A 27,637-nucleotide genomic window follows, 5' to 3' on the forward strand; every position below is an offset into this window, starting at 1 on the left:
TCTACTAAGGAGTGGTACAGACTGACGGAGTCCTTTACAGGGGGTTCTATTGGGGGGAAAACTTTCCAAACTACTATACTTATTGGGTGTGTAGTTGGGGTTGGAGAGCATATGATCCAGCAACTTTTCTGAAGCTTAGCGGGGATGTCTTTATCCAGTACTTGGATGGAAAATGCTCTGAGTATCCAATATAAACCACCCTGATTTTCACAATGGCAGAAAGGAATATATTACATAAATGTAATATATTCATATATTACATAAATGTAATATATTCATATTTCTTCATGTCCACTGATAACTCTCTACAAAATCCTTGCGAACAACTAAGTCTGAGAGACTACAGTAAACCCATTTCTTTGTGATCTGAATAGCACTTAGAAGAATTCATACTGAAAATACAATGTGGTGCTATTTAGGACTTTTATGGAAAGGAATGGCTGAAAAATTGTTTAAACTATGAATAACTATAACTTGTAACTTATGAGAGCATCACTTTATACTTTATTAACAGAAGAAGAGGCTGTTTTTCATAAAGTGGACGGGGCTGTTTTTCCTCCTTCTTTGGTTTCTCTTCATGTGCCTTTCCTCATTTATTCACTTTCACAGTACATGTTCTTAACAAAGTTGTTTTGAATAGAAAAGATCAGCCAGATCCAATTTAGAACCGTATCTTCATTGAAAAGAGAGAGAATTCATATTATTATGAACAAAACCACATTCTGTGTGACAATTTAGGGTTGCCATCTCTGGGTTGGGTAATTCCTGGAAATTTTGGGATAGAGCCTGAGGCTAGGTTTGGGGAGGGGAGGGATCTCAGTGAGATATAATGCCATAAACTGTATCCTCTAAAGGAGCCATTTTTCCCAAGGCGAACTGATCTCGGTATTCCTCCAAGCCAGATTGGCCAGGGATCCTGGAGAGGTTCCCTCCCGCATCTTCTGGACATGGAGTAGAGATCACTAGGGTGAGGGGGAGGTAGTTGGGAATTTTCTTCATTGTGCCAGGGGGATTAGACTAGATGATCCTGGTGGTCCCTTCCAACTCTGTGATTCTATGATGCTTTGGCATTTTTCCTGCCATGTCTTCCTTTTCCTCCTTTCCGACCTCTACCTATAGATAAAGGCCACCAGGACACAACTCTTTATTTGCACAGCATGACAATACTGGCCTAGTTGAGTACTTATCCCAGGATACTTTAAGGATCATATTACCTCCAGTGTTATGTTCTTAGTGGCTGGCTGATATTTCCTTTTGTTCTCCATCTAGCACTTCTTTCCATCTAATCTTTCACCACATCCAAATGACTGCGTAAATTAATTTTGATTGTGGAAGTAGAATCTTCTTTTATAGACTTAAGACATACAGCAACTGCAGTTGGTTTATTATAATTGAAATTAGCATGCACATTTATCAAGAACATGTTTACTAATCAACTTAACATTTAATAAGGTAACCCATTACTGAAACAGAAATATCATTGCTGATGCAGTATTCATAGACAGCAGTTTCATGGGGAAGCCAGAATGCTTCTAGAAGCTAGTTTTCTTGTAAGCACTGCCTGAAATGGATTCCCTAGTGTGCCAGGAAAAGAGGTTGTATTGATGGTGATTAATATTAAAATATACAATCTTCTTCAAGTTCAGCATGGTGTTGAGAGCCAGCATGGTGTAGTGGTTAGGAGCGGTGGACTGTAATTCAGAGAACCGAGTTTGATTCTCCACTCCTCCACATGAGCAGCAGATTCTAATCTGGTGAACCAGGTTTGTTTCCCCACTCCTACACATGAAGCCTGCTGGGTGATTGGGCTAGTCATAGTTCTCTCTGAACTCTCTCAGCCCCACCTACCTCACAAGGTGTCTGTTATGGGGAGAGGAAGGGAAGGCAATTATAAGCTGGTTTGAGAATCCTTAAAGGTAGAGAAAATTGGGGTATAAAAAGCAACTCTTCTTCATATTGTATACTTATACAGTTATCATGATTTTAAATTCATAAGGCTATTTTAAAAGGCTTTTAAAACATTGTTTGGATTTTATGTGATATCTCAGGTTCTCTACTTATGTTCTGAAGCTATGCTATCACATCAAAACAATACTGGCTCAGGTGAGTAATTTGAAAGTCCAGGTGTAGCCCAGCAGCATTAGAAGGGAATTTATATACAAAATACTTTCTGTTGGTAATTCTCAACATAAAGGCAAGCAAAGTCCAGGGAAGATACATGTTTTTTTACGGTACAGTTCACAAGACCAAGGGCACAAGACTGAGTCATCCAGGTCATGGGAATTCCAAGGTATTGGAGAGCAAAATCAAAAGTTGAAACATCAACTATGTAGATTTTATTAATTTAGTTAATAATTGTATACTGTCAGGCTGCACTATTGATAAATGTGAACTGTTGTAAGCATGTTGTTTGCAAGAGAAGCCAATAAATATCTTAAATGAATAAATAAACTAAAGATAAGCAAACTCTTGAGTAATCAGTTTCAGTACTTCTTGGGGAGGGAGGGGTAGTATTTGGTGGCTACATCCTCAAGCCCCGATTCTTTTTAGTTTTGATCCTCTCAGTCCATTCAACTGATATAGCTAGTTTTTGGCTTCTTAAACTGGTAGCGCCCATGAAGCTTGGAGGGGGGAAAATCGATATTGTGGCAAGAAGGAGGAGGTGGCTTAAGTTTTTGGCAGAAACAGTTGCATTATATTAGGAAAAAACTGGAACACTTAGGGAGAAAATTCCCTTAAACTGAAATACTGAATACATAAATACAACACAAGTGAAGAGGAGATTTTTAAAAAATATTTTATTAAGTTTAAAGGCTTTGTACAGCACCATATGCTTCCCTCTAATAATTCTGAAACTAGAGTTTATATAAATTGTTTGCTATTTATTAAACTTGAAGGCACTAGTAAAACACCTCTTTGCAAAATGGTTACTCGCGTACTGCCATTTTTACATAATGTAAAATGATGCATTATAGCTATTACAGCAAATACTACCTGTTGTCTGATTTCCTCAACATTATCTTGCAGCTCTTAGCACAAGCAGAAACAAGAACATTTGCTAATGTTCTTGTCAGGCACTCATTCTATTTCCTCTAATTCGTCTTCATTTCCTGAATAAATAGATAGGCTTTGTGGTACAAAAGAGTAGTTTGAATTTTTTTTGCTTTACAAAATGAACTTTCAAGTGAAAGTTTCGCCTGGATGAACAACAATAATTGCTTAATGACTTTAAAGTGTAAGCAGTTAAGTAGGTGCCAAAAAAGTTTTGTTAAATGTGTTTTAATGATGTCATACTGCATGACATTGTGCCAGTCATTCGTTGTGTAGATGTCTTACCCTCAACTGTCCCAATTTCTGCATACTTCCACTGCTTTCACAAACCTGTACCATGAAAAACCACATGTTCCAGTTTCTGCATTGTGCATTTCTGTCACTTTTGTATATTTATTTATTTCTATCCCGCCCTTATACTGGTCTAGGCCAGGCTCAGGATGGCTAACATCATCAAAACAATATACAATATAATAAAACCACAATATAATAAACCTTAAAAATTTAAAACCACTTCCCAGTTAGTAATCTATTAAATAGTTAAAACATCTTAGAACAAGTGGCGCTCAACATTAGCGCATTAGGGCCACAGTGGGCCTAGAGAAAACAGTCAGGGCCCCCAAAATTAAGTTCATAACAGCATGGATGGGGTAGGGAGGCCCTCGCTGATGAAAACTTGCTGCCATCAGGATCCTATCAACATAGGCCTGGGAGAGCCAACTGAATTGGTCCAATATTGGGCCTTAAGATTGGCAAGGGGTCTCCAGTTCATTAACTGTATCAATATTGGCAAGGAGGTCATGGCAGAGCGACAAGATTTTATCTGCAAAAAAGCTCAGAAAAGCCTCACAGCTGTGGACTGAATCAACATTTAAGTTGGGCTGTCTCTCTGAAAGGAATGTACGTGATCTAATTATTCTAAACAGTTATGCCGGGCGAGAGCTAGTGGATGCAGTGGAGGCTGCATAATATTTCTTTTTTGCAGCCTTCACTGCCACCTCATATGCTTTCATAAACATCCTATAAGATGTTCTTGCACTTTTGTCATGAGCCCGCTGCCAAACTTGCTCCAGTCATCTGAGCTGCTGTTTCTTATTCCGGTGCTCCGCAATTTACCATGGAGCCCCATATCTATCCCTGACCCAAATATCAGATCCAGTGTGTGGCCTGGTTGGGGTGTGGGACCCGATACAAACTGGGAGGACCCCAGTGCCACCAGGTCCGAGGCCTGCGAAGATGACACAACATTAGCATGGATGTTGAAGTCCCCCTGCACTATCAGCTTGGGAAACTCCAAGGCCCAGCCAGCTTCCGCCTCGAGCAGGCTTAACAGGGTATCTGCCAGTGGGTTAGGTGGGTGGTACACCAGCCAGATAGCCAAGCTCTCCTTGGTTGCCCACACTAGGCCTACACATTCAGTACCGGGGATTTCTGGGGCAGGTAGTGTCCTAAAGGAGAAAGCCTGGATGAGCAACACCACCACCCCCAGCCCAGGACTGATGAAGGACTGAGAAGCCTGAGGGAGCAAGTTCTTTCGGGGTGACAGTTTTACCCTCTCTCATCCAGGTCTCAGTCACGCACACCAGATGCACACCCTGCTCTGCAAAAGGGCTATGCAAGGAAGTGGTCTTATTGCTAATGGACCTGACATTACACAACATCTGGCTGGAGATGGGTTATTCCTAAACCCCCTACCATTGTGCCTTGGGATGGGATGCAGATTAGAAAGAGACCAAGCTTGCCCACATCTCCAACTCTTTTCCTTATACCTGCTCCTACCTCTATATTTCCCATGCCCTCCAATCACTGGGATCCCCAACCCCTTGCTGGCCTCCCATGATTTATTTATTAATTTAAATAGTGTTTTGAATAGTTGCAAGGAAAGGAAGTGAGGGGAAAACTTGGAGTAGATTATACTGTGGAGAAGAACAAAATCTCTAGGTTGTAGTTTTCGGGTTGCAATGAAGATGAGGGCTGTCAGTGCAGAATTTGTAAATAGAGAAGCCCCAAGGCTTTAATCTACATGGGGAATATGCCTTCACTGTGTTTAAAGTGTCAGATTAAGATCTTGGAGAACCAGGTTCAAACCCCAACTTCTGCCATGGAAGATCACTGGGTGACCTTGAGATAATCACTCTCTCTCAGCCTAACCTACCTCATCATGTTGTTGTGAGGATAAAATGGAGGAAGGGAGAATGTTGTAAGATGCTTTGGGTCCCCGCTGGGGAGAGAGGTGGAATACAAATAGCTAAATAAATACATAACACCTTCTTAATTCTGTGTGTGTAGGGGAGAGGGGAGGCTTCATTGCTTAATGCTACGTGAAGGGCACTCTTTAGATGACACTGCATAATGTTAAGGCAATATCTAGCCTCTTTGTTTAGTTCTCCCTGGTCTTGCCATGTATGTTCTTTGGGATGGTGCTTAACTTGGCAAACTAAACCATGTTTTCATTGTACATCTAGACTCTTAAATGGGGTTAAGCCAATGAAACATGGTTAGTGTCAAGCATAGTTACTACAAAGCAGTTGCCAACTGGCCCGCAGAAAATGTCAGGAAAAGGTTCGTCCCCACACATTAAGGATCTATTAAAAGGATCCTTACTTTTCAGTCTTTTGGCTCTCTCTTAAAAGTCAATATGTTGTGGACCTAAGGGCAAAGCAGTCTCACCACATACATACAACAAATTGGGTTAACAAAGGCCACCACTTTATTGGTTGCAACAGATGGAGCATTGGCGAGGCATAAGGAACCGATCCAGACATCGGGTGACCACCCTGTGATCGGATATAACTATCCCTAACCCAAGTGTTGAGGTAGCAACTGGAGTGGCGAATCAGTGGTTCCACTAGGACATAAATCTCTGAGAGGTTCTATCAGCACCTGGGAGTGGAGTTACACGACAGCCCCCAAGCTGGGCATCCATGGTAGGCTCCACCCCAAGACCCCTTACTGGAGTCCCCAAATGGGGGAAGGCAGGCATGCAGGCACATCTTCCTCAAACTGGATCCATCCCAATGCCAAAAACTGCCTGAGATGTGACAAAAGCTAAAACAACAAACTATAAATTAGAGGGTGGGAGGGTGGGTCCGTTGTTGCAGGTGAACAGGGGGAGCAACAGGGGGAGCCGGCCTTAAATGGGCAATGGAGGAGGGGCAACGCCGGGATGCCTGCGTCACCCCCCTCCCGCGCCTGGCTAACACAGAAGCCTCCTTCCCCCGATGCAGCAACAGACTGCAGGATGAAGCAGAGAGGGAAGGAACCGCACAATGGGATGGAAGTGACCCGGCCGCACAATGGGATGGAAGTGACCAGGCTGCTCACCTGGAAGAGGCTTCATTTCATAGCAGAGCTGCAGCCCAATCTGTCGCAATGGGCAGCCCCGGTAAGTCCAAGGCCGCATGCTTTCTTATCAGTAAATAAAGGGACAAGACATTTTTCTCCAGGCCAGTTGGCAAATGTAGGCAAGCATAGTTAACCATTATGCCTGCAGTGGACTACAGATAAGATATCAAATCAGATGTCAAAGATAAATTTTCATTAATTAGAAAAAAAATGTAAATTCCTGTGACAAGGACTGCTGGCATGGAAAATAGCTGATTCACTGATAAGTTAAATGTGGCATTACTGTGAATAAAAAGCACATGTTAAAATTTTCAGAAGTTATATTTTGACTTAATATTGCTTTCAAATATTAAAAAAACATTGAAAATTGTGCTGAGGGGGCCATGCTAAGAAATCATCAAAGTCCAAGAAGGTAGCATGGCTTTTATAGCAGATTCCTCACAGCTGCTAGAGGAGAGGCAGCTTTTTCCCTTCCTTACAACATTTGAAAAGAACCATAAGGCCTGTTCATTTTCTCATCTTCTTGACTGTTAGAATGGACTGTTATAATTTATTATTTTTAATTGTGATATGTTGTCTTATTTAATGATGCTTTTAATTTTTTAAACCATATCAAGCCTGGAAAGGCATGATACAAGTATCGTAATAAATAGGGCTGCCAGCCTCCAGGTGGTGGCTGGAGATCTCCCACTATTACAACTGATCTCCAGGCGACAGAGATCAGTTCCGCTGGAGGAAATGTCTGCTATGGAAGGTAGACTCTAAGACATTGAAGTCCCTCCCCTCCCCAAACCCCACCCTCCTCAGGCTCCACCCCCCAAAACTCCAGGTATTTCCCAACCTGGACCTGGCAACCCTAGTAATAAATGAATATGTGAAAAGAAAGTATAGATTAATGACAATAGTTTTACTGCCCTGAGCTTTCTTAGATTCAATAAAGGCTTTATTCATTGCCTTGTGTGAGAGTACACATGAACACATGAAGCTGCCTTATACTGAATCAGACCCTTGGTCCATCAAAGTCAGTATTGTCTATTCAGACTGGCAGCGGCTCTCTAGGGTCTCAGGCAGAGGTCTTTCACATCACTTACTTGCCAAGTCCCTTTAACTGGAGATACCGGGGATTGAACCTGAGACCTTCTCCAAGCCAAGCAGATGCTCTACAAACTGAGCCACAGCCTGTTTAATTCAGACAACATTCATGCATGCACATATATACAGCAGCATAGAGACTACTTCCACATAGCAGTCCCATGCTGCTGGGGAGCATGTGTAAATTAAAAATTAAAAAGCCACATAGTTGGACTCAGTTCTAAGGGCCTTTCAGATGGAATCAGTAACCTGCCAGGAAGATGCTGTTTGAATGGAACAGACATGTTTGATCGATTCACATACACTCCCAGAAAGCACTGGGTTGCATCACTGAGATGTGGCTTCCATACTTAAAGTTATGTGTGTATGTGAATGGCCCTTCAGTGATACTTACCTCTAAATAAATATGCATAGGGTTGTGTTTCCAGGGATAGAATATAGTTAAGACATGTGTAAACAAATGGAACTTTGAGACATAGTCTTACCTGAAAGGAAAAAGAAGACATGTATGACCTCATTTCTTAACAACTTTGAAAACCGTTCTCAAATATATGGCACATGTGTCTGAAAGAGTGCCACCTGCCAACACTTTGTAACTTAATACACTATGCACTGTATCATCTGAATGCGTTCAAGATTAGATTTCATTGATAAGGGAACAATGCCAGAAGCTGAGAGAACTGATATTAATATTGACTTCTTTGTTTCTAAACTATTTTCTTGATATCAAGTTCTCATTATTTTTCTTTGACCATTTTCACATTAGGGATTAACAAAATCTTTGAGTTTCTGTAATGCGGTGTGTGTGTGTGTGTGTGTGTGTGTGTGTGTGTGTGTGTGTGTGTGTGTGTGTGTAAAGTGCCTTCAAGTCACAGCCGACTTATGGCGACCCCTTTTGGGGTTTTCATGGCAAGAGACTAACAGAGGTGGTTTGCCAGTGCCTTCCTCTGCACAGCAACCCTGGTATTCCTTGGTGGTCTCCCATCCAAATACTAACCAAGGCTGACCCTGTTTAGCTTCTGAGATTTGACGAGATCAGGCTAGCCTGGGCCATCCAGGTAGGGTAGGGTGACATTTATGTTTGCAAAATTACATATGTTCAAAAGCAGCCTATGAAGAGATTTGTCCATTTGCAACATCTGCTTTCTCATTCCAGCACCGAGATATTTATCTGTGCTTTATTTTCTCTTTGTTGTGAATTGGATCATGAAATCCACTAATAGCATATTGTTTTAGGATCTCAAAATACTATTTTTTATTTTTTGCTTGCATGTAATGATGTGGCATTTTAAGCCTTTTATTCCCGAAGATTGATTTTAAGTCTCTTATTCCTAAAAGGCTATCTTTTCCTGCAATTCCTCCCCCCACACACACACACACACACAAAATAAAGAATCAGTTATTCAATTTTCCTTATTTCTCTTTACTGGTAGCAGGTTTTATAACTATAACTTACGAAAATCACTATTATCAGTCTTCCGTCTCGTGTGAGTTAAAATATTTTGTGTTTGGAGTCCAATACCTAATAATTACGGCTGAGATCTAAAGAATGACTTTGATGTGCTCAAGTGTTCAGGCAGGCATACCACATGGAATTTAAAAAATATCTTTGAAGAGTAGATCCTTATGTCATATCAAAAATTGTGTTTGAAGCTGTATGTGGTTTCAAAAAAGCTGTCATTTAAGAACTAAAACTCCAAAGTTCTTTTGGTTACATGGAACTATTCCTGCAGTTCTTTGAAACCGGGCCAATATTGATAAACCAGAAAAAAAAATACACAGACGTATAGAGGCTAACAAAATAAAAGCATCAGCATCTATAGTGTGCATAACATTGAATTAAAACAGTAACACAATCGTCGGGATTGAAAAACAGTTGAATGTTCTCAGATGTTTATTTTCCCCACTATAAAGGTCAGTTAATAAGGAAAATAAATTGTAAAAGACAACTGCTTACAATCTTGAAAACTCTTCAGTGGAACTACTCTTCAGATGTTTAAAGAGACCATTCTTACTAAACTTCCTTATGTGGATGTCCCTTGCTTTCATCAGGTCTTGACCTAGAAGGTCATGCTGCTAAATTCATAGAAAGGGCTAAAGAGCAAGTCATTTCATATGAATGTTTACAGTATAAATTTACAGTCCTCCTTCAATGGAGGAATGCTTCTGCTCTATACAGTTTTTGTCAGACATGTTAAACAAATTGTAATAACCTTTGTCATATCTCATTTTACTTGCATAAACAAGTCACATAGAAGCTATAAATGATGGAAAATTTAATCCACATGGCTTTCACTATCAAAACTGTATTATTTTCCACAGTGTCAGCAGAGCATTATCTTTGAAAAGATTCCTTTTAAATGGAGATGCAACAGTACAGAACATTTCTAAATCAAAACTAGTTGGGATTGTCACCTTGTAGATATTTCTTTGATAAGCGAGTTAACGGCCAGTAGTGAACCAGTATTTCCACTAATCAAAGGAAAGCACTAGACGAGTATTTGTGACATTGTGTTTGGGAATCTTGAAGAAAATAATCAGCAGTTCCATGGTTAGAAGAACGTTAACAGAGAATGCTCCACAATTTAATTTTCCCCTTCCCAACTACTATTTGTTCTGTGTCAGAAGACACACGGGTACCACAGGAAAGATCACAAATAATCCATATCATGTTTTACTTAATGAATTCATGTTTTACTTAATTTTTATATTTTATATTAAAGCAGTTGAAATGAAGTAGCTAAAGGTGAAGACAGATACAGGGGCTGGGTAAAGATTGAACATTTACTGCCATTTGAGGCATTTTTAAGGCAGAGAATGAGTTGGATCCAGAGTAAATTTTCCACTAATTGATGGGGTGGGGCAATTTCTACCAATTTTGCCTTCCCCCAATTTTCTACTCATGCAGTTCCTGAGAAGCATTTTAGACAGATCAGTGGGCTGGGTTGGGGGGGGGGAATGTTCTGTTCTAGTGACCAAAATGGTTTTCATGAGTAGAAAATTTAGTCTGGATCCAATCCCAATATGTATTCAAATCCCTTCCAGCACTCATTGCAATGTCAGTTGTAGTCACATTTTTTACTTTGCTTTTGGAGGGGTTTTTTAACTGAAAAACTTTAATGTAATAATTGAGTAACAATGACAGACCTGTTGAATCAATCACATTTTTATCTTCTACTCCTTTCAAGAAGCTGAGGGCAGCCTACATGGCTCTCCCCACCTGTTTTATCCATGCAACAACCCTGAGAAACAGGGATTGTTCCAAGGTCACCCAGTGAGCTTCATAGCTGAGTGGGAATTTTAATCCAGATCTCCCTGGTCACAGTCTACAACTTTAACCACTGCACCACAATGGCTTCTTGAGGGACTTGGTACCTCCACATCTTGAAGCAAAACTGAGTCTGGCGTTTTGATTTTAGACCCTTTATTCAAACTTAGCTTGAAACTCTAGATATCATGCTTCACAAAGCGCTGGCGTATTGTGTAGTTGCCCACAGTGTAAGTGGCATGTTGCAGACAGCTCTGCATGCAAGATTTTGGCCCAACATCCAACAAATCTCTCCTATCAATCAGTTCTTCCCTGTATTTAGCATTGGCACCACAACAAATTGCCTCTGTCTTGCACTTTTGTAATGCCTGCCAGAGAACTGTGTCAAGAGCCCTTTGTTCTTGTATCAGTTTATTTTGCAACAGTAATTACTTACTGAATACAAATAGTTAATTAAAAAGGCATTTAAAACAAGCATTTTAAAACAATTTATAAGCATTTCAAAGCAGCTCCGAGAGAAACGCTTTTGAAAACTGCAAGAGCAAAGAAGAACTGCATATTGAAAAGGTCAAAATTACTGTATCTTGATGTGTTTTTAAAAGGATTTGTTACCCATCATCTAAAATCTATTATAGGAAAGTCCAAAGAGTTCTTATTTCCTTATTTCATGCAAATAGTTTTCATTGAAAGAATCGTGTTAGATAAAAACTATGAAATTATGCAGTTGTCTAATGCAATTAGCTGAGAAGTACTTGTTGAAAAGAATTTAACTTCCAGTTAATTGATGTACATGGCTCTAAATTGCACCTATTGTTTTTTTAATGATCTTGATGTGTTTTTAGAAGGATTTGTTACCCATCATCTAAAATCTATTATAGGAAAGTCCAAAGAGTTCTTATTTCCTTATTTCATGCAAATAGTTTTCATTGAAAGAATCGTGTTAGATAAAAACTATGAAATTATGCAGTTGTCTAATGCAGTTAGCTGAGAAGTACTTGTTGAAAAGAATTTAACTTCCAGTTAATTGATGTACATGGCTCTAAATTGCACCTATTGTTTTTTTTAATTATATAACCTATTTTTAAAAAAGATGCCATATATTTAAGTGAGTGGAACCTTTTATTATATACATAAGGTGCCACTGACATCATGCTACTTTGGGAACACAAAGAATCCAGATAACTTGTCGTTCACATATTTGAAGTTCTACTTTTTTTGTGTCCTCACCATTTTTTAATATTCTTTTGTTTTTCAGTTTTCTCCTTGTGTTTGGTTGCTTGATTTTGTCAGTATTTTCTACTATTCCTGAGCATACATGGCTTGCCACTAATTGCCTCTTCATTCTGGTAAGTGGATTTTATTGACACAAGAAAATTTCCGAGTATGTTTTATAAATACCCAAACAGGTCAAATCATGTTCCTGGCATTTTACTGTGTGTATTATTGTGGGTTTGGTGTCTAATCACTGGGGCTCATGACACAAGGAATGTGCCTTCACAATTAGATATCCCCCTTAATGGGTCTTGAATGCTAAGTGGTTTCATTCAGGTGCCCATCAGGTCTTAAAAGGTAAAGGGTCCCCTGTGCAAGCACCGGGTCATTCCTGACCCATGGGGTGACGTCACATCCCGACGTTTTCTAGGCAGACTTTGTTTGCGGGGTGGTTTGCCAGTGCCTTCCCCAGTCATCTTCCCTTTACCCCCAGCAAGCTGGGTACTCATTTTACCGACCTCGGAAGGATGGAAGGCTGAGTCAACCTTGAGCCGGCTACCTGAAACCAACTTCCGTTGGGATCGAACTCAGGTCGTGAGCAGAGTTTGGACTGCAGTACTGCAGCTTACCACTCTGCGCCATGGGGCTCTCATCAGGTCTTAAAAGAGATGAATTTCCTGAATAGCTGTGATGGGGGGAGGCAAGTGTGTGTCTGTGTAGAAAGAAAATGCAGTTGAGATGTTGGATCCAGACTAAATTACCCCCTTTCCACTACAGCCCACTGATTTCCACGAAATGCTGCTCCTTGGGGGAAAGAGGGCCCTGAGGAATGAAATGGGGTGGGTGGGGTCTGCAGCCGAAACTGGGAATCTGTGGAAGGGGAAGGGGGAAGTGCTGGAAATTGCCAATGCAGACTCTTTTGGAGACCAGGCCGACATGCCTGAGAAGCGCACTAGTGCTCTCTTTTTCTTGTGATCTCATGTGGAATATTGGATTGGCTCTCAGAAGAGGCAAAAGATGTGGATTAGTGTAAGGTGGCACTATCTTGCAGAGTCATCGCATCCCTCCTTTGTACTCCAGAAGAGCGGAGAGAGGTAATTCCTATCCTGCAGGGGTTTCCAGAAAGATCAGAACTGAGCAATTCTTAAGTGCTCCTTAGGCAAGCATATACTATCCTATTGGCTGGTTGGTGTGTGGAGTCTTTTAGGTTCTCTGCTTTACATAGACTATCACAATGCCCTATGTCTCTGGACCCAAACAGGTCAAATTATAACACTGACTCCCTATAGCAGTGGTGTTGGTTTGGGAATAAAGTAGAGAAGCTCTCCCTTATAGAAATGCTTCTTAATTTTAAAAGATCAAGAGGAAACAAGATTTTTTGAAAAATAATAATGGAACTAGAGACCAGATTCCAAAGCAGTAGCTTTGTTAGCCTGTTGCAACAACAACAACAACAAAACAACAAAGAGTATTAACATATTTATTGTGGCATAACTGTTCATGGAGGAGGACCACCTCTGCTGCAGAAGAAGCTTGGCTAGCAGGAAAAAATAAGGTTTTGCAGTGAATGAAATGATCAGCAAGTGGAATGTGGAACAGTGTGGAAGAAGGATGGTGATGTGTGAAAGGGAAGTAATTTTATGTTTGAAGCATGGGATATTAAAGCCATGCTAAGACAGTGGATTTAAGAGCTTTTGCTATTCTGTATTCATGTCCTCCTTTTATATTTTGCACTGAGCTCTATATTTCAAAAGTATGTACCGCTGATTGCCAGTTTTTAAAAGCTGTTAAAATAACATGTACTGATAGTTAAATGGTATCTAATAATTTTATACATACATACAGCTTTATATTATGGATAGATTTATTTTAAAATCTACCCTGGCTTTTGCTGAGGAGTCTTGTAAACGTATATATAAACATAAACAACACCTTTGTTACTTAATCACAGCCACAGAATGGCAGTTCCAATCACTTACTTTCACTAAATACCACCTTAAAGCTCTTATCCAGAGGCACAACTGCCCCCTAAGATATTGAGTTTCTCTTTAGGCTTTCTAGCATAAACCGAAAAATTCAACCTTTGACAAGACCATAGGTTTCCACAGCTGGGGAACATCGCTGGAACACTGTGCTGTGTGCCCTTGTCATTCAAACTTATTACACCACTGATACAATTCAGTTTATTACGGTCATTGACCAACAAACCACTTATATCATTAAAGTGGCACTCTTACATTATCTAGAGTATAGGCTGCAGTTTTTCTCAAACTTTTCACCCTAAGAACCAATTATAACCCCACTTACAACACAGAATTTACTTTTAGTTGTTTATTTGGTAGATAATCCTTTCACTATATAAGAAGGGGCTTTTAGTTAAAAGCTTGCTTTCATTGCTGAAATGGAAATTAAAATATTTCAATAAAAATTAACTCCATATTTGATAGCTGGTGAAGTTATGTTTAGCTGGTTTGATAGCTGGTGAAGTTATGTTTAGTAAGAGTAAGCTTCGAATTTTGTTAATTATATGTTTTTTAAATTATTTTATTAGCCATCATGAATCTTTTTAGAAGAGCCAGAGATACATATTTTAGATACAATTATAAAATTATGGCTCTGTTTCATTCTCCTTGTCTGGGCTTTCCCCCTCTCCTTTCCACAAAGCTGTGATGTGATATTCTGTTGGGTTTAGAAAGGTGTGTTTAAGATTGCAGTGTAAACCTCTGGACTTGAGTACTTTAGCTGATCCTATTGTTTTTCTTTAAGACAAAATGGCTGTGCTGCTGATGCACGTACCTTTAAGTGGAATCATGACCACTAGTTGGAAATTTTGGATTGGTTAGATGGGATGATAAAATTATGCTGATGGGAATCTCTGGTTCAGATCCTGCCTCTGCAACAAAATTACTAGGTAGCTGTCCTGAATGCTGGCAGACCTGAGGGCCAGAGGCGGGTAGTAGAATAGCAGTTCGAGGGTCAATACTGGGCTGTTCCAGGTCTGGGTCCAAAGTCTGTATCAGAAGTGAAGTCCAAATGCCAAGTCAAAGTCTGTTCCAGGTCCAAGCCACAACAGTCCTAGTGTCAGAGGCGAAGTCCAAATGTCAAGTCAAAGTCCATTCCAAGGTCAAGGCCACAAGAGTATCGGCCGCCATCAGAGTCCAAAGAGAACACAGGGTGGTAATAATAAGTTGTTCCCACACTGGCCCGGATACAAGTGCCTGCTTAAATAGGCTTAGGGTGAGCCAGTTGTTGCTTGTTCTTCTGACTCAGCATTCCCTGCTGGGTGAAGCTCATTAGCCTCAGCAATGTCAGCAGGGAGTGCTCTTCGCTGGGCATACAGTTTAGCACTTCTTCTGTGCTCATGTAGGAGTGCTCTAAACCTTTGTCAACTCCCAGTGGCTTTGGAGGGCTCTCTGGTGACCCTGCCTGCAGCCAGTTCTCTGACACACGAGTCCCCTGCTCTGTGTGGTTGTAGGTACAGGGGAACTCATCTACCTGTGACTGCTCAGCCTGCTGCTCTTCCTCCCTTCCACTGCCTGCTGCTTCAAGGTCCTCCTCATCTGAGGAAGCCTCAGCAGGCTGTCCCATGACAGTAGCATTGATCAAGTTATTTGTGTAGATTAGGTACTCATCATAGGAGCAGCCATTACATGAAGCACAACAAACAAGTTAATTATTACTTATTTTCACAATAATCCAAACTTCTGGCTTTGATGCAGAGATAGCTGTGAAGAACTGCCACCCCTAAATTAAGGAACGCTGTCCTTCCTGGAAGTCCAGTTGGCATCTTCTCTGTCAATTGATATAATCTAAAGACTGCATTTGTTCTGGGAGGGGTTTGAAAATTCCTGTTTAATGTGTTCCCTGAGATTCTAGTGCTGCGGTTTTGATTCACTGATGCTTGATTTTTCTATTTTTAATATTTACTTTTGGATGTTTTATGATGTGTTGGTGTTGACCTCCTTGGGTGTTCCATTTTGAAGAAAACAAGGGGATACAAATTTGCTAAATAAATAAGCTGTTGTGTTACCCATCAATAACCGGGGAAAGAATTGGCAGGGATGTATATTTACATTTGGATGGCAAAATGGGAATGCTTATCACTATACTCAGTCTACAATTCAAATGGGAATAGTGTTAGATGTTTGCTTTTAAACATCTAAAGCAGTTGTTGGGGGAGGGGCCAAGGCTCAGTGGGAGAGGATCTGCTTGGCATGCAGGTGGTCCAGGTTCCATCCCTGCATCTCCAGTTAAAAGGACCAGGCAGTTGGTGATGTGAAAGACCTCTACCTGAGACCCTGGAGAGCAGCTGCCCATCTGAGTAGACAGTACTGACCTTGACAAGTGATCTGATTCAGTATAAGGCAGCTTCATGTGCTCATGTGTATGTTCATGAATTGTAGTGCCACTTGGTATGTATCCTTAATGTGCAAGTAGATGCCTGTTTCTGTACACAAATATCTCTTGTTGGATTGGGGCATCAACATTTTGATCTCTCTAGCGATGCTCTGATTACTATGTTCCGCTTCATTTTTAAGTGGTATTGTCAAGAACAATAACATGTGCTCAGATTTGTGTCACCAGTTTTAGAAAATGCTGATAATATTTCTCAATCTTTTATGTTATTGTGCCATTAGAAAGCAACAACAGTACCATATTCTGTGTATTGGCATAATGGTTAACAAATAATTCAGATAAGTCTTAATATTCCAAAACACATAATTTGAAAGCAGTGATCGTATATAGAGGAAATGAATCTTTTTCTTATATTAGCCTTTAATTTTTAATGTGTATGGGCATAATAGAACAATGCTCTTCCTGTTGCTATAACACAGACAGACTGCAAAACCCAATGTTAAATAATCCCCCCTCAAAAGTAGTATAAGCCTACAACTATCACAGCAAAAATGTTGCTGGTAGGTTTCAGGTAATCCTTGAATCACAGTGCTTTCTCTCTTTCCATCCCATACTTCTGCTTGGATTTTGATACTTCACAGTACAAAATAGTTGATAAAACTTGGCTCTGTAATTGTACAGAGTATCATGACGTTTTATTTACACAGAAGAACAAGAGGTCATATTTACAATGGGAATGAAAAGGGGGGGAGTGCAGTGAGAGATGGGGAACTAAAGAGTCTCCTGGCACAGATTACTAAACAGTGCGGAAATAGTTGAAGGAACAGAAAGAAACATAAAAATAAAATGCTCTCCCTCTGAGGGAAGGACATCTTGAAGCATTGGGTGATTCCTGCCACATGCTCGGGGAGGCAGGAACAAATCTTTCTATTTCCTGTCTCCTCGGCTGGAATTGCATGGTACTTCTAGTTTCTTTCCTGCCTCGCTGGGGAGAGCACCTTCACAGCCTAGCTCCGCTGTGGATTTGCCCTTGGATTAGGAAAACTTTCAAATTCCTCTCAGATCCCTTTCTCTATTCTAATCTCTTGTTGTCCAGTATGCTGCACTCTTTGCCCTCGTTCCTCTGCCTGCCTGCCTATCTACCTACCTTTCCTCTTATCTATCTGCCTTGGTTGGAGAGTCTATTAAAGACATGGGTGGGAGGCCGGTCACCCAGTCTGAGATCATGGCCATGATCAGCAAGGCGATAAAAGAAGAGTTCCAGACCCTGCAGGCTTCTTCCTTTTCCCCTCCCTTTGGTTCAGTCACTTCTCCTGAGAGTTCCCCTTAGCAGTGCAAGGCCCCTCAGGACCATCATAGAGGGGACCCCTCCTGCAGCCTTGGAGGGGCTGGAAGACAATGGCCCACCAAGGCGGCAATGAAGTCAATGTATTGACGACCCAGGATTAGCTACAGGGATGACTATGTCTCCATAGATACTGACTCAGACAAGGAGGGGAGAGAGGAAAAGGAATTCATTTTAGGTGAGGAAGCCCCTTTGGAGGAAGAGCAGCATCCCTGGCTTTTCTCAGCTGAGGAGTACCAGCAGGGCTGGATATTGGGGTGGGGGGTCTGGTGGGGGCACTTGCCCCAGGCACGAGGAGAGGGAGGGCACCAGTGCAAGCATGGGGAGCACAGACATGGGGAGAAAGAGCGCTACCAGCCTGCCTACCCTTAGCTTGTACTGGCCACTGCTTTCCCTCTGTTTCTTTCTGCAGGGGCAGCCACCATGCCCCCTGCCTGGCGTGTTTCTTTCTGACCCTAGGGCCACCAGCACATGTGTGGCCCACCCCCTCCCTCCTTTCCCCAGCTCCATTCCTAATTACCAGTGCTCCTTTCTAAGGCCATTTTAGCATTGGACCTATTGGAGGAACCTGATCCTTTTGTGGAGGTGAAGGCCAAATCCAGACCTAAATAATTCTTCCCTAGATTTAACTCTCAGAATAAGAACGTCCCCTTCCTGGAATACTTTGAGAGATTGGTGAGGGCAGAATGGGACAAGCCTATTGCCAACAGGCAGTTCCCAACTAATACCAGGAAGCTATACAGTCTGGCTTCATATGCCATGGACATGCTCCAACTCCCAATGGTGGATGCTCCTGTGGCTGCCTTTCAGGCCTCTGATCTGCTGTCTAAGGATGGGGTAGGATACATTAGGGACCAGTTAAATAGAAAGGCTGAATTCCTGACTAGAAAGGCCCACGAGGCTTCTGCCCTAGCCATACACACTACTATAGCCATCTTTGCCAGGGCTTCAATAGTATGGACCAGGAAGCTCTCGCAGTAAATTTCAAGACAGAATACAAGGGTTGCAGAAGGCATAAGCAGGGTACTTAAAGCTTCCACCTTCCTAGCCAATGCATCCCTAGATGCCCTTACCTTTTCTGCTCACTCAGTGGCAGCTAATTCTGCTATTAGGGGGGCATTGTGGTTGAGAGCCTGGCAGGCCGACTTCAGATTAAAGTCTGTTCTGTTAGCATACCCATCCCAAGGGGGTAGATTCTTTGGGGACAGGCTCAACAAGATGCTGGCTGAAACCAAAAACAAGAAACGAATGATGCCAAAACACACAAAGAAGGCTGGTAAAGGCATTTCATTCTTTCAGTCCTTTCCATCTTTCCACACCTCCTGGCCCAATGGAAGAGGCTCCTTTTGAAGATCTGGCTGTTTCAACAGGACCTCTCAATCACAACGCTTTTGAGCCAGCAAGGGAGATAAGTTTGCCATGACCGAGAAGCAGTGACCCGGGGTCCTTGGAAGTGGGGGGAAGACTCCAGCACTCCCTCCCCTAGAATGTGACGGGAATCACCCAATGCTTCAAGATACCCTTCTACTTAGGAGCAGTCATGGTAACTAATCAAGGTTCTGTTTGGAAACAAATATATATGTAATGCTGAAATGTATTATTTTATTTTAATAATTTTTACCTTGGTGCTCAACTAATAGGTTTTTGGGGCACCTTACAAGAAATAAATAAAAGTAATAATATATTCATAAAATTCCCAGTCCAAATATAAATTATGTAAATAAAAGGATCTATTAAAAGTCTCTAAATGATAAAAGCAGCTTTTAAACTAGCCGTGTTATAAGTGCAAGAAAACAGATGTAAACCAAGTGATAATATAAAATTAAAGAATTATATAAACGAAATGTTTTAAAACAGCAGATAACATTTCATAAAACAATCAAGGCACATAAAATCCTAAAAACAAACCAGCAAACTTTTCAAGGGAGAGAAGAACATGGGCAAATGACCTAGCCTAGCTAAAGAAACAGAAGACTCAAGTGCAATCCTATGCAGAGTTTCTCCAGTCTAAGTCCATTGAAATGGATGGGCTTAGACTGGATTAAGTCTCTTTAGGATTGCACTGTCAGCACCAAGCAAACAGCTGAGGGATGGACATTTCGCTTTTGAGGTGCCACAACAAAAAAGTCCCTGCTTTGTGTATCAGTCTGCCTTACCTCTGATAAAGAATGGAAGCAGAAGAGGGCCTCCAAAGATCAAAACTGATGAGCAGATACATATGGTAGCAAGGAGTCCCTCAGATATCCTGATCCAAAACAATTTAAGTGTTTGAAGTAATAAACCATCACTTTGTGTCAGGCCCAGAAGTGAATCAGCCACCAGTACAGTTGTTTTAAAATTCATGAGATATCCTCTAGAAGTGCTGGTCAGCCATGTAGCTACTCCAGTTGGAACCAGCTGAAGCATTCAAATTGTCATAGGCCCAGAGAGTGTATTACAATGATCTATGTTATGTGATCAAAGCATGTTGCCTCTCAAGGAAGGACCACAGTTGCTGAAGCTCCCAAAGCTGGTGAAATGTGCTATGTACTAATCAGGAGACCTGCAGACACAGACAGCACCCCCAAGCCATGAATCATATTATTGACCAACAGTATCTTTGTTATATCAGGACTTAGTTTGTTTAGAGGTTCTTACCTAGCCGAATACTGCCTCCAGGAAATAGTTCAGAACGTTCACTGCCTGGCCCAAATCAACTGAAATGGAGAAATAAAATTGGTGCATACTGATGACACATATTGATGACACATCACTCCAGTTCCCTGCATGACCTTGCCCAGTTGCTTCATATAAAAAGCATGAGAGATAAAAGACAGAGCAACGTGAATCCCCCAGCATAAGTGTTATAGACCTGAGCAGTTATCTTCCAGCATCACGTTTTAGTACAGGTTGGCCAGAGCGTATGGAATCACTGAAGCACAGTTACCCTGATGTTTATTTCTGCCAGTCAATATAAAAAGATAGCATGCTTGATTATCATGCTTGCTGAAGTCTCCTGAGTTGACTGGGAGAATCAACAGGGATGCATTCCTACCTTTTCTCTCATTCCTACCATTTCTCTCAAAAGGCAGGTTGAATTTCAGACCCAGCCCTGAAACCAGCTTTAAATGCTTTCATCCAAGAAAGTCTGGAGATGTCTAGCTTCCACCCACTCAAGCACTTTAAAAAAAATGTTATAGTGATAGTTATTTAGGATCCAGGAATGACTTTTTTTCCTAGAAGAAGTTTTACAACTGCCTCTTCCATTGCAGTTGGCATTACACCCTCCTTTAAGGAAGCATTCGCTGTCTCCTGGTTCCAATTGGTTAATTCTGTCCAGCTTTAGTCAGCCAAAATAGGCAAGAATTAAATTCTGAAGGTGTTGATCAGTCTTCCAAGCAGCTTTTCTGCATCCTCGGGCCACAATAGCTGAAATCAATCCCAGCAATCGAAATGAGATGGGTGCCGGAAACATTTTAAGATAGAACTGTAGAACATTCTGACATAGAACTCTAGAGTCTAATTCATGGCAGATGTGAGTAATTTCTATCTGCAAAATGTCTTACAAAAATGTCACAGTGAGTTACAGCATGTTCTATGTCGAACTCGTCAGTAAAATGTAAAAGCCCCCTCACCAACCCAGAATATCTTGGCTGGCTTCTTTATGCAGACACAGTGGTGGCAATGAAGTGACCTCATTTCGCGACCATCACTGTCACAGAATAAATATGAAAATGTGCTCTAAGTCATAATGGACTATGTTCATGGGAGCTTTCCCACACTTGAGCTCAAACTGTCTGCTTATCTGTTTCATTGCTCCTAGCTCCTCAGTAAACCAAGAAACTGAGTATGCTTTTTTGAGATGAAGTTGGTACTTAGGAGCAGTGGCAACTATGCAGGACATCTCCTCAGAGACCAACCACATCTTCAAGATAGGAAGGTGGTGCCCAGCCTGCTGGAGCCTCACACCACATGCAGAAGAAAGTGCCAGGCTCACCTGAGCCTCACATGGTGTAGAACTGGCTGGCCGGGCAGGCAGGATTACTCTTTCTCCCTCCTTTCATTTGGGTAGTGGGAGCCACAGTGGGCTGAGGCCTTTTTCCAAGGCTGTTTTTTATTTATTTATTTATTCATATTTTGCCATTCCTCATGGTTCAGGGTGGCTTACAACAACAGTTTCTTAAAAAATCCATTTAAAAGCAAAAGTAAAACAACAAACCCCAACTCTCTTTCCCCCCCCCTTACACACACAAAAAAAGATGCCTGCCAATTCAGACTCCCTCAAAATCCCTAGCAAACAAAGCAGGCCTTGCAGGACTTCCTGAAGATTTCCAAGGAGGGGCCCACCTCACCTTTTCAGGGAGCCCATTCCACAGAGCCAGAGCCTCGATGGAAAAGGCTCAGGCTGTGGCCGATGCTTGGTGGACCACCCTGAGTGGTAGGGAAGCCAACAGATGACTATAGTTGTTGCACAGGGACATACTGAAGGAGAATTTCCTTCTTCCTAGCCCATCCCAACTTGAAGATGCTGTGTCAGTGGAAAACTCATCTAAGGCCAACAGAATCCTCAACCTCAGACACAAAATCATACCAGAAGTCTGACCAATGGAGTACTTGTATAGGATGATGAAAGGATAATAGAAGATGGCATCAAGCCATTTGGCCATCAAGCCAGGGCTGATGCTGCACTAAGTGCCCTGGTAGAAAATTTGGAGAAAGTGACTCTTCCCAGCTCCTCCAAACAGGTCTTAGCGATTCAGCCATCAGTGAGCTTCATCATCCAGGATTAATTAATGGAGGATTTTTTTTAATGAACTGAGTTGGCATCAAACAACAACACACTATGCCCAAAAGTGACCTGTTAGTTGAGAAAAGGAAAAAAATTGCTCCACCCTTATTGAATAGCCTGCCACAAGTGGTTTGTAGATTACAGAGTAACTTTGCTAACAGCTTGTAGAAAAGTTTGCAAGACAGTCCTTTTTCACCAAGGCTTCTGTTGATATTTGACCATCTTTTTGTGTGAAATGGTTTTCTCTGAATGGCTCATTTGTCTATTCTTGGTGATATACTTTTTGCAATATTTTCACTAATATGCCTTCTTCATTGTTATGCTTATGGGATTTTATAGCCTTTTGCTATCATTATAATTAATGTATCGGACCATCACATTAATTTCTCACATGAGGAAAGTGATGCTCAAAATCTTGCAACAAAGACTGTTACCATATATGGAACGAGAAATTCCAGGTGTTCAAGCTGGATTCAGAACAAGAAAAAGCACTAGAGAATCATATTGCAAATTTATGGTAGTTACTGGAGATACAAAAGAATTTCGAAAGGAAACCAGTGTGTGTTTCATATATTACAGCTAAGCTTTTGACTGTACAGATCATGAAAAGTTATGGCTGGTTTTAAAGGAAAGATGTGCCACAGCATCTGATGGCTTTGTTGTGCAACCTGTACTCTGGACAAGAGGCTACTGTTAGGACAGAATATGGAGAAACAGAATGGTTTCCAGTTGGCAAAGATGTCAGACAAGGAAGTATTTTCTCTCCCTGTCTCTTCCATCTATATGCAGAGGATATTTTAAGGAAAACTGGATTAGATTTAGATAAAGGTGGAGTGAAAATTGATGGAAGGATCATTAATTTGAGATATTTATTTATTCAATTTCTTGCCCACCCTCCCCAGCCAAGGTCAGGCTCAGGGTAGGTCACATCCTTTAAAATATACATCAAACCATCAAATTTAAAATCATAAAACAGTAACAATCCAGTTAAAACAGACAAATCTCAAGATGGTGCTCCAATTTCTATCGGCTTGGTCGAGTAGACAGGCAGAGCATAATACGAAAGGGGAGGAAATAGGGAGTCCAGCAACATAATATCTGTGGTTGTCCTCAACTATAGGCCTGGTGGAATAGCTCTGTCTTACAGGCCCTGCAGAACTCTTAAAGTCCCGCAGGGCCCTTATGTCAGCAGGCAGAGCATTCCGCCAGGGCTGAAAAATGCAGATGACACCACATTATTGACAGAAAATAGCAAAGACTTGAAATGACTACTGGTGAAAGTTAAAGCAGAACGTGCCAAAGCAGAACTACAGCTGAGCATCAATAAGTCAAAAGTAATGATTACTGGGGAATTACTCAGCTTTAAGGTTGACAATGAGGAAATTGAAATGGTTCAAGACTTTCTATTCCTTGGCTCCATCATCAACCCAAAAGGAGACTGCAACCAGGAAATCAGAAGGAGTTTGTGACCGGGAAGGGCAGCCATGAAGGAGCTAGAAAAGATTCTTAAGTGTAAGGTTGTGTCACTGACAACCAAGATCAAGTTAATTCATGCCAGGCAGCCCATTCCTGAAGGGGGGTGGATGCACTGTGGCCGGGAGTGGCACAGTCGTGGCGCCTCCACAGAGGCTTCCCGTCCGCCACGGGGAAAATAATGCAATTTAAAATGTAAAATGGGGGAAATACTCCCATAGAAAACAGCGAGGCTATGCCATCAAAAAAAGGTGGTGTAGCAACACTGCAACTCAAGGGGGCATTCTCAGGGTGAAAGGGGTTAGGATGCTGCTTAAAGGCAGCTCCACACCCTGGAACACCCCCACACATGCCGTCGTGGGCTCCCACTTTCGGGATTTCACTCCCGGCACCGCTGTGCTGGTGGGCTCCCACTTTCGGGATTTCACTCCCGGCACCGCTGTGCTGGTGGCTGCGCAGGTACCAGCACCAGTGTGAATGCCCCCCATGCCAGCATAAGTGCCTCTTATCCCAGGATAAATGGGCACTTACGTCAGCTGCATCATGCTGGCTCCTATGCCAATCCCCTCCCTTCAGGATTGTGCTCATAGTATTCCCTATTACTATGTATTGGTGTGAAAGTTGGACAATGGAGAAAGCTGACAGGAAGAAAGTAGATTCCTTTGAAATGCGGTGCTGGAAAATAGTTTTACGGGGACCACCAAAAAGACAAGTCAGTGGGTTCGAGATCAAATCAAGACTGAACTGTCCCTTAGAAGCTAAAATGACTAAACTGAGGCTATCATACTTTGGTCACATTATGAGAAGACAAGAGTCACTGGAAAAGACAATAATGGTAGGGAAAGTTGAAGGGATCAGGAAAAGAGGGAGGCCCAACATGAGATGGATTGACTTTATAGAGAAAGCCACGGCCCTCAATTTGCAAAACCTGAACAAGGCTGTTAGGGCGTTTTGGAGGACATTGCTTCATAGGGTTGCCATGAATCGGAAGCATCTTGATGGCTCCTAATATACACACATGGGAAGTTATAAATAATTTTGAAGTCCAGCAAATCAAGAAATATATTGTTCAAAGTAGTCTTCACTGTAACACAGAGAGCTATCTGTAGCTGAGCTAACTAGCTTTAGCCAAAGAAAATCACAACAGCAACAGCTTTAATATCTGGACTAAATCAGACTTAAGTGAGTGAAGTGCCTTGTATGCTTATAATTTTCAAAGGGAAGTACTATGTCAATTAATTTTGGAGAATGAGTTTTCTGTGAAGCCTAAAAACATAAAGAATAAACCACAGCGATAATTGCAAAGCATTGTGGCAGATGGCATCGGACACAGAACAGAAGCATCAACAGATTGGGTACACGGTCACATTATTGTAAAGGGAGAGAATTCACATTTTGCACTAACCCCCAAGGATCTGAGAGGAAATATTAAAAGGGAACACTTCCATTCAGCTGCAAGCCGATTGCTGAGATGGCAGGAATGAAACCTCTTTCCACAACCCACAAGCATCAGCAGGATTTGCGCAAATGAGTGGTTTTTTCTTCACATTTCCTGCTGTTGGTTTCTTACGGCCATCTCAGTAACATTCCTGAAATCATAGGCAGAAATTTTCCCAGAAATTTTCCAGACCTCTCAGCCCCACCTACCTCACAGGGTGTCTGTTGTGGGGAGGGGAAGGGAAGGTGATTGTAAGCTGGTTTGAGTCTCCCTTAAGTGGTAGAGAAAGTCGGCATATAAAAACCAGCTCTTCTTCTTCCTGCCTTCAAGCCTTGATTTCTATCAGTAAAAGGCAGGGGGAGGGTCAGGACCCTTTCCAGGATGATGGAAGGTGCTTTGGGTCCCTATTGGGATAAAGGTGAGGTATAAATGAATAAATATAACTGAAGATAAGAGGCAGATAAAGGATAGGTTGGCTGGTAGGTGGAAAGGAGAAAAGACAGCATGGAAAGATGAGGATATGGGGGCTACCATGATAAGGAAAAGAAGAAATAGTGTGGTATGTCAGATACAGGGGAAAGTGGCATGCTCCCCACAAGTACCTGTAGGTTTTTCATTGTGCAACTGGGCTTGGTCCAGCAGCAGGAACCATGCAGAATTTTCCCAAAGAGAGGCTTCCAGGATTAGGAAAGGAGGGAAAGCTGAAGACTGGGGGCGGGCGGGGAGGGATAAAAGTAGGGTGGCTGGTGGGTGGAAAGGAGAGAAGGAAGCAGGAAAAGGGGAGAGGCTATTGGGGCTTTCAGGAAAGGGAAAGAAGAAACAGTGGGGGAGGATAAACGGGATGTCCCTTGCAAGTCCTTGTGGTCCACTTGTGTGTGTATATACTCACACATCTTCAGAACATCTTCATAAAAGTAAACAACATCTATATATACATCTACATACACATGTATATATTTGTTGCCACAACTGAGTCAGTAAGGAAGATGTTGGAAAGAACTCAGTTAGTACCCAGAGACAATAATGCATTCCCTCATATACCTTCACCCACAGCAAAGTAGTGCACTAGTCTTCAATTCTACTGTACTCTGGGTGAGACAGATCAACCTTGAGAAACTTTTATGAAAGTTGTGAAGTTAAGACGTTACAGTCACATGGAAGAACTGAAAGTTGGCAGATTGTCAACATGTCTATGGTAATTAATAGTAACTGACTGATTTTGTAGGACAGTTAAACAGGTTTATCAGGAAAACATGGCTTCCTAATTGCTACCATCTGCATAATATAATAAAGAAATGTAAGTGACACTCTGCACAGGAGGAGATAGACTGAAACAAATAGTCACAAGCATCAGTCCTTTGAATGATGCAGTTCATTCCCAGTATTTCTACTGAATCTTCCAGTGAGTGTTAAATGCAGGAGACACAAGAACTGTGGAAGAGAACTGCCGGTTGAGAATGAGTAAGTTGCAGTGTGTGGGGCTTGTTGATTATACTCTTCCTCTGCAAGACTAAAAGCCAAAGCCAACTTATCTGGAGGTTTTCCCACTGAAATCCGCAATGGACTTACTTTTGAGTACAAACACAGGATCAGATTGCAACAATTTATGAGGTATTCTACTGTGAGGTACTGGAATTCATTGGTAATGATTTATATTCCATTTACAAAATCCCTTTTTAAATTTATGACTCGATTTTCCTACTGTTACAAATCCAGTTGGAAAGGATTCAATGTTTACTTCCTAAGTTTTAAAATTGCCGTCTCTGATTTTTTGCTTCTTCTATTTGAAAAGTTAGTCATATTTATCCAAGATATTGCTCTTGTGAAGTATATCTAATACAGCATATTAATCACCCTCTTAATGAACGGGAAACAGGTAAAACCTCACTGGTATTCTGAACTTTTTAATAAAGACTTAAAACCAGACAAAATAACATGTCTGTGAGAGCACTGATCAGTGCACAGTGAAACATCTAAAACCACTGCAAGAAAGACTATTGGAATATGGGTTAGTGAGAGTTCTTTATTTTGGGATCCACCACATAGATAACATTAAATATTCTGCTTTCCTTTGCATCTTTCTTTTTCTTTTTAAGCTTTTCCAATGCTATTGAGCATGTGAATTCATTTATTTATATAGGTACAAATAATTGGTTAGAAACTGGCTGCAGACAGATTATAAGAGTTTTTTGTTTTTGATTTTTTGAGTCTGAGGTAGTATGGTAGAACTATTTGTTCATCTTTGTGGCTTCTGTGCAGTCCCACATAGGACTGCGCATGCACAGGCCA

At 41.4% G+C, this 27,637-nt stretch overlaps 1 protein-coding gene across 1 annotated transcript in view; it reads left to right on the forward strand.

The window, feature by feature from the left end:
• Window positions 1–27,637, forward strand: part of KCNQ5 (potassium voltage-gated channel subfamily Q member 5) — a 363,854-nt gene that overhangs the window by 245,567 nt on the left and 90,650 nt on the right. The window contains exon 2 of the mRNA XM_056856609.1: window positions 12,012–12,102. Coding sequence (XP_056712587.1) covers window positions 12,012–12,102 — 91 coding nt within the window. The remainder of the gene's footprint in view (window positions 1–12,011; window positions 12,103–27,637) is intronic.

This window comes from Euleptes europaea, chromosome 10, assembly GCF_029931775.1.
Source record: "Euleptes europaea isolate rEulEur1 chromosome 10, rEulEur1.hap1, whole genome shotgun sequence".
NCBI lineage: Eukaryota > Metazoa > Chordata > Lepidosauria > Squamata > Sphaerodactylidae > Euleptes > Euleptes europaea.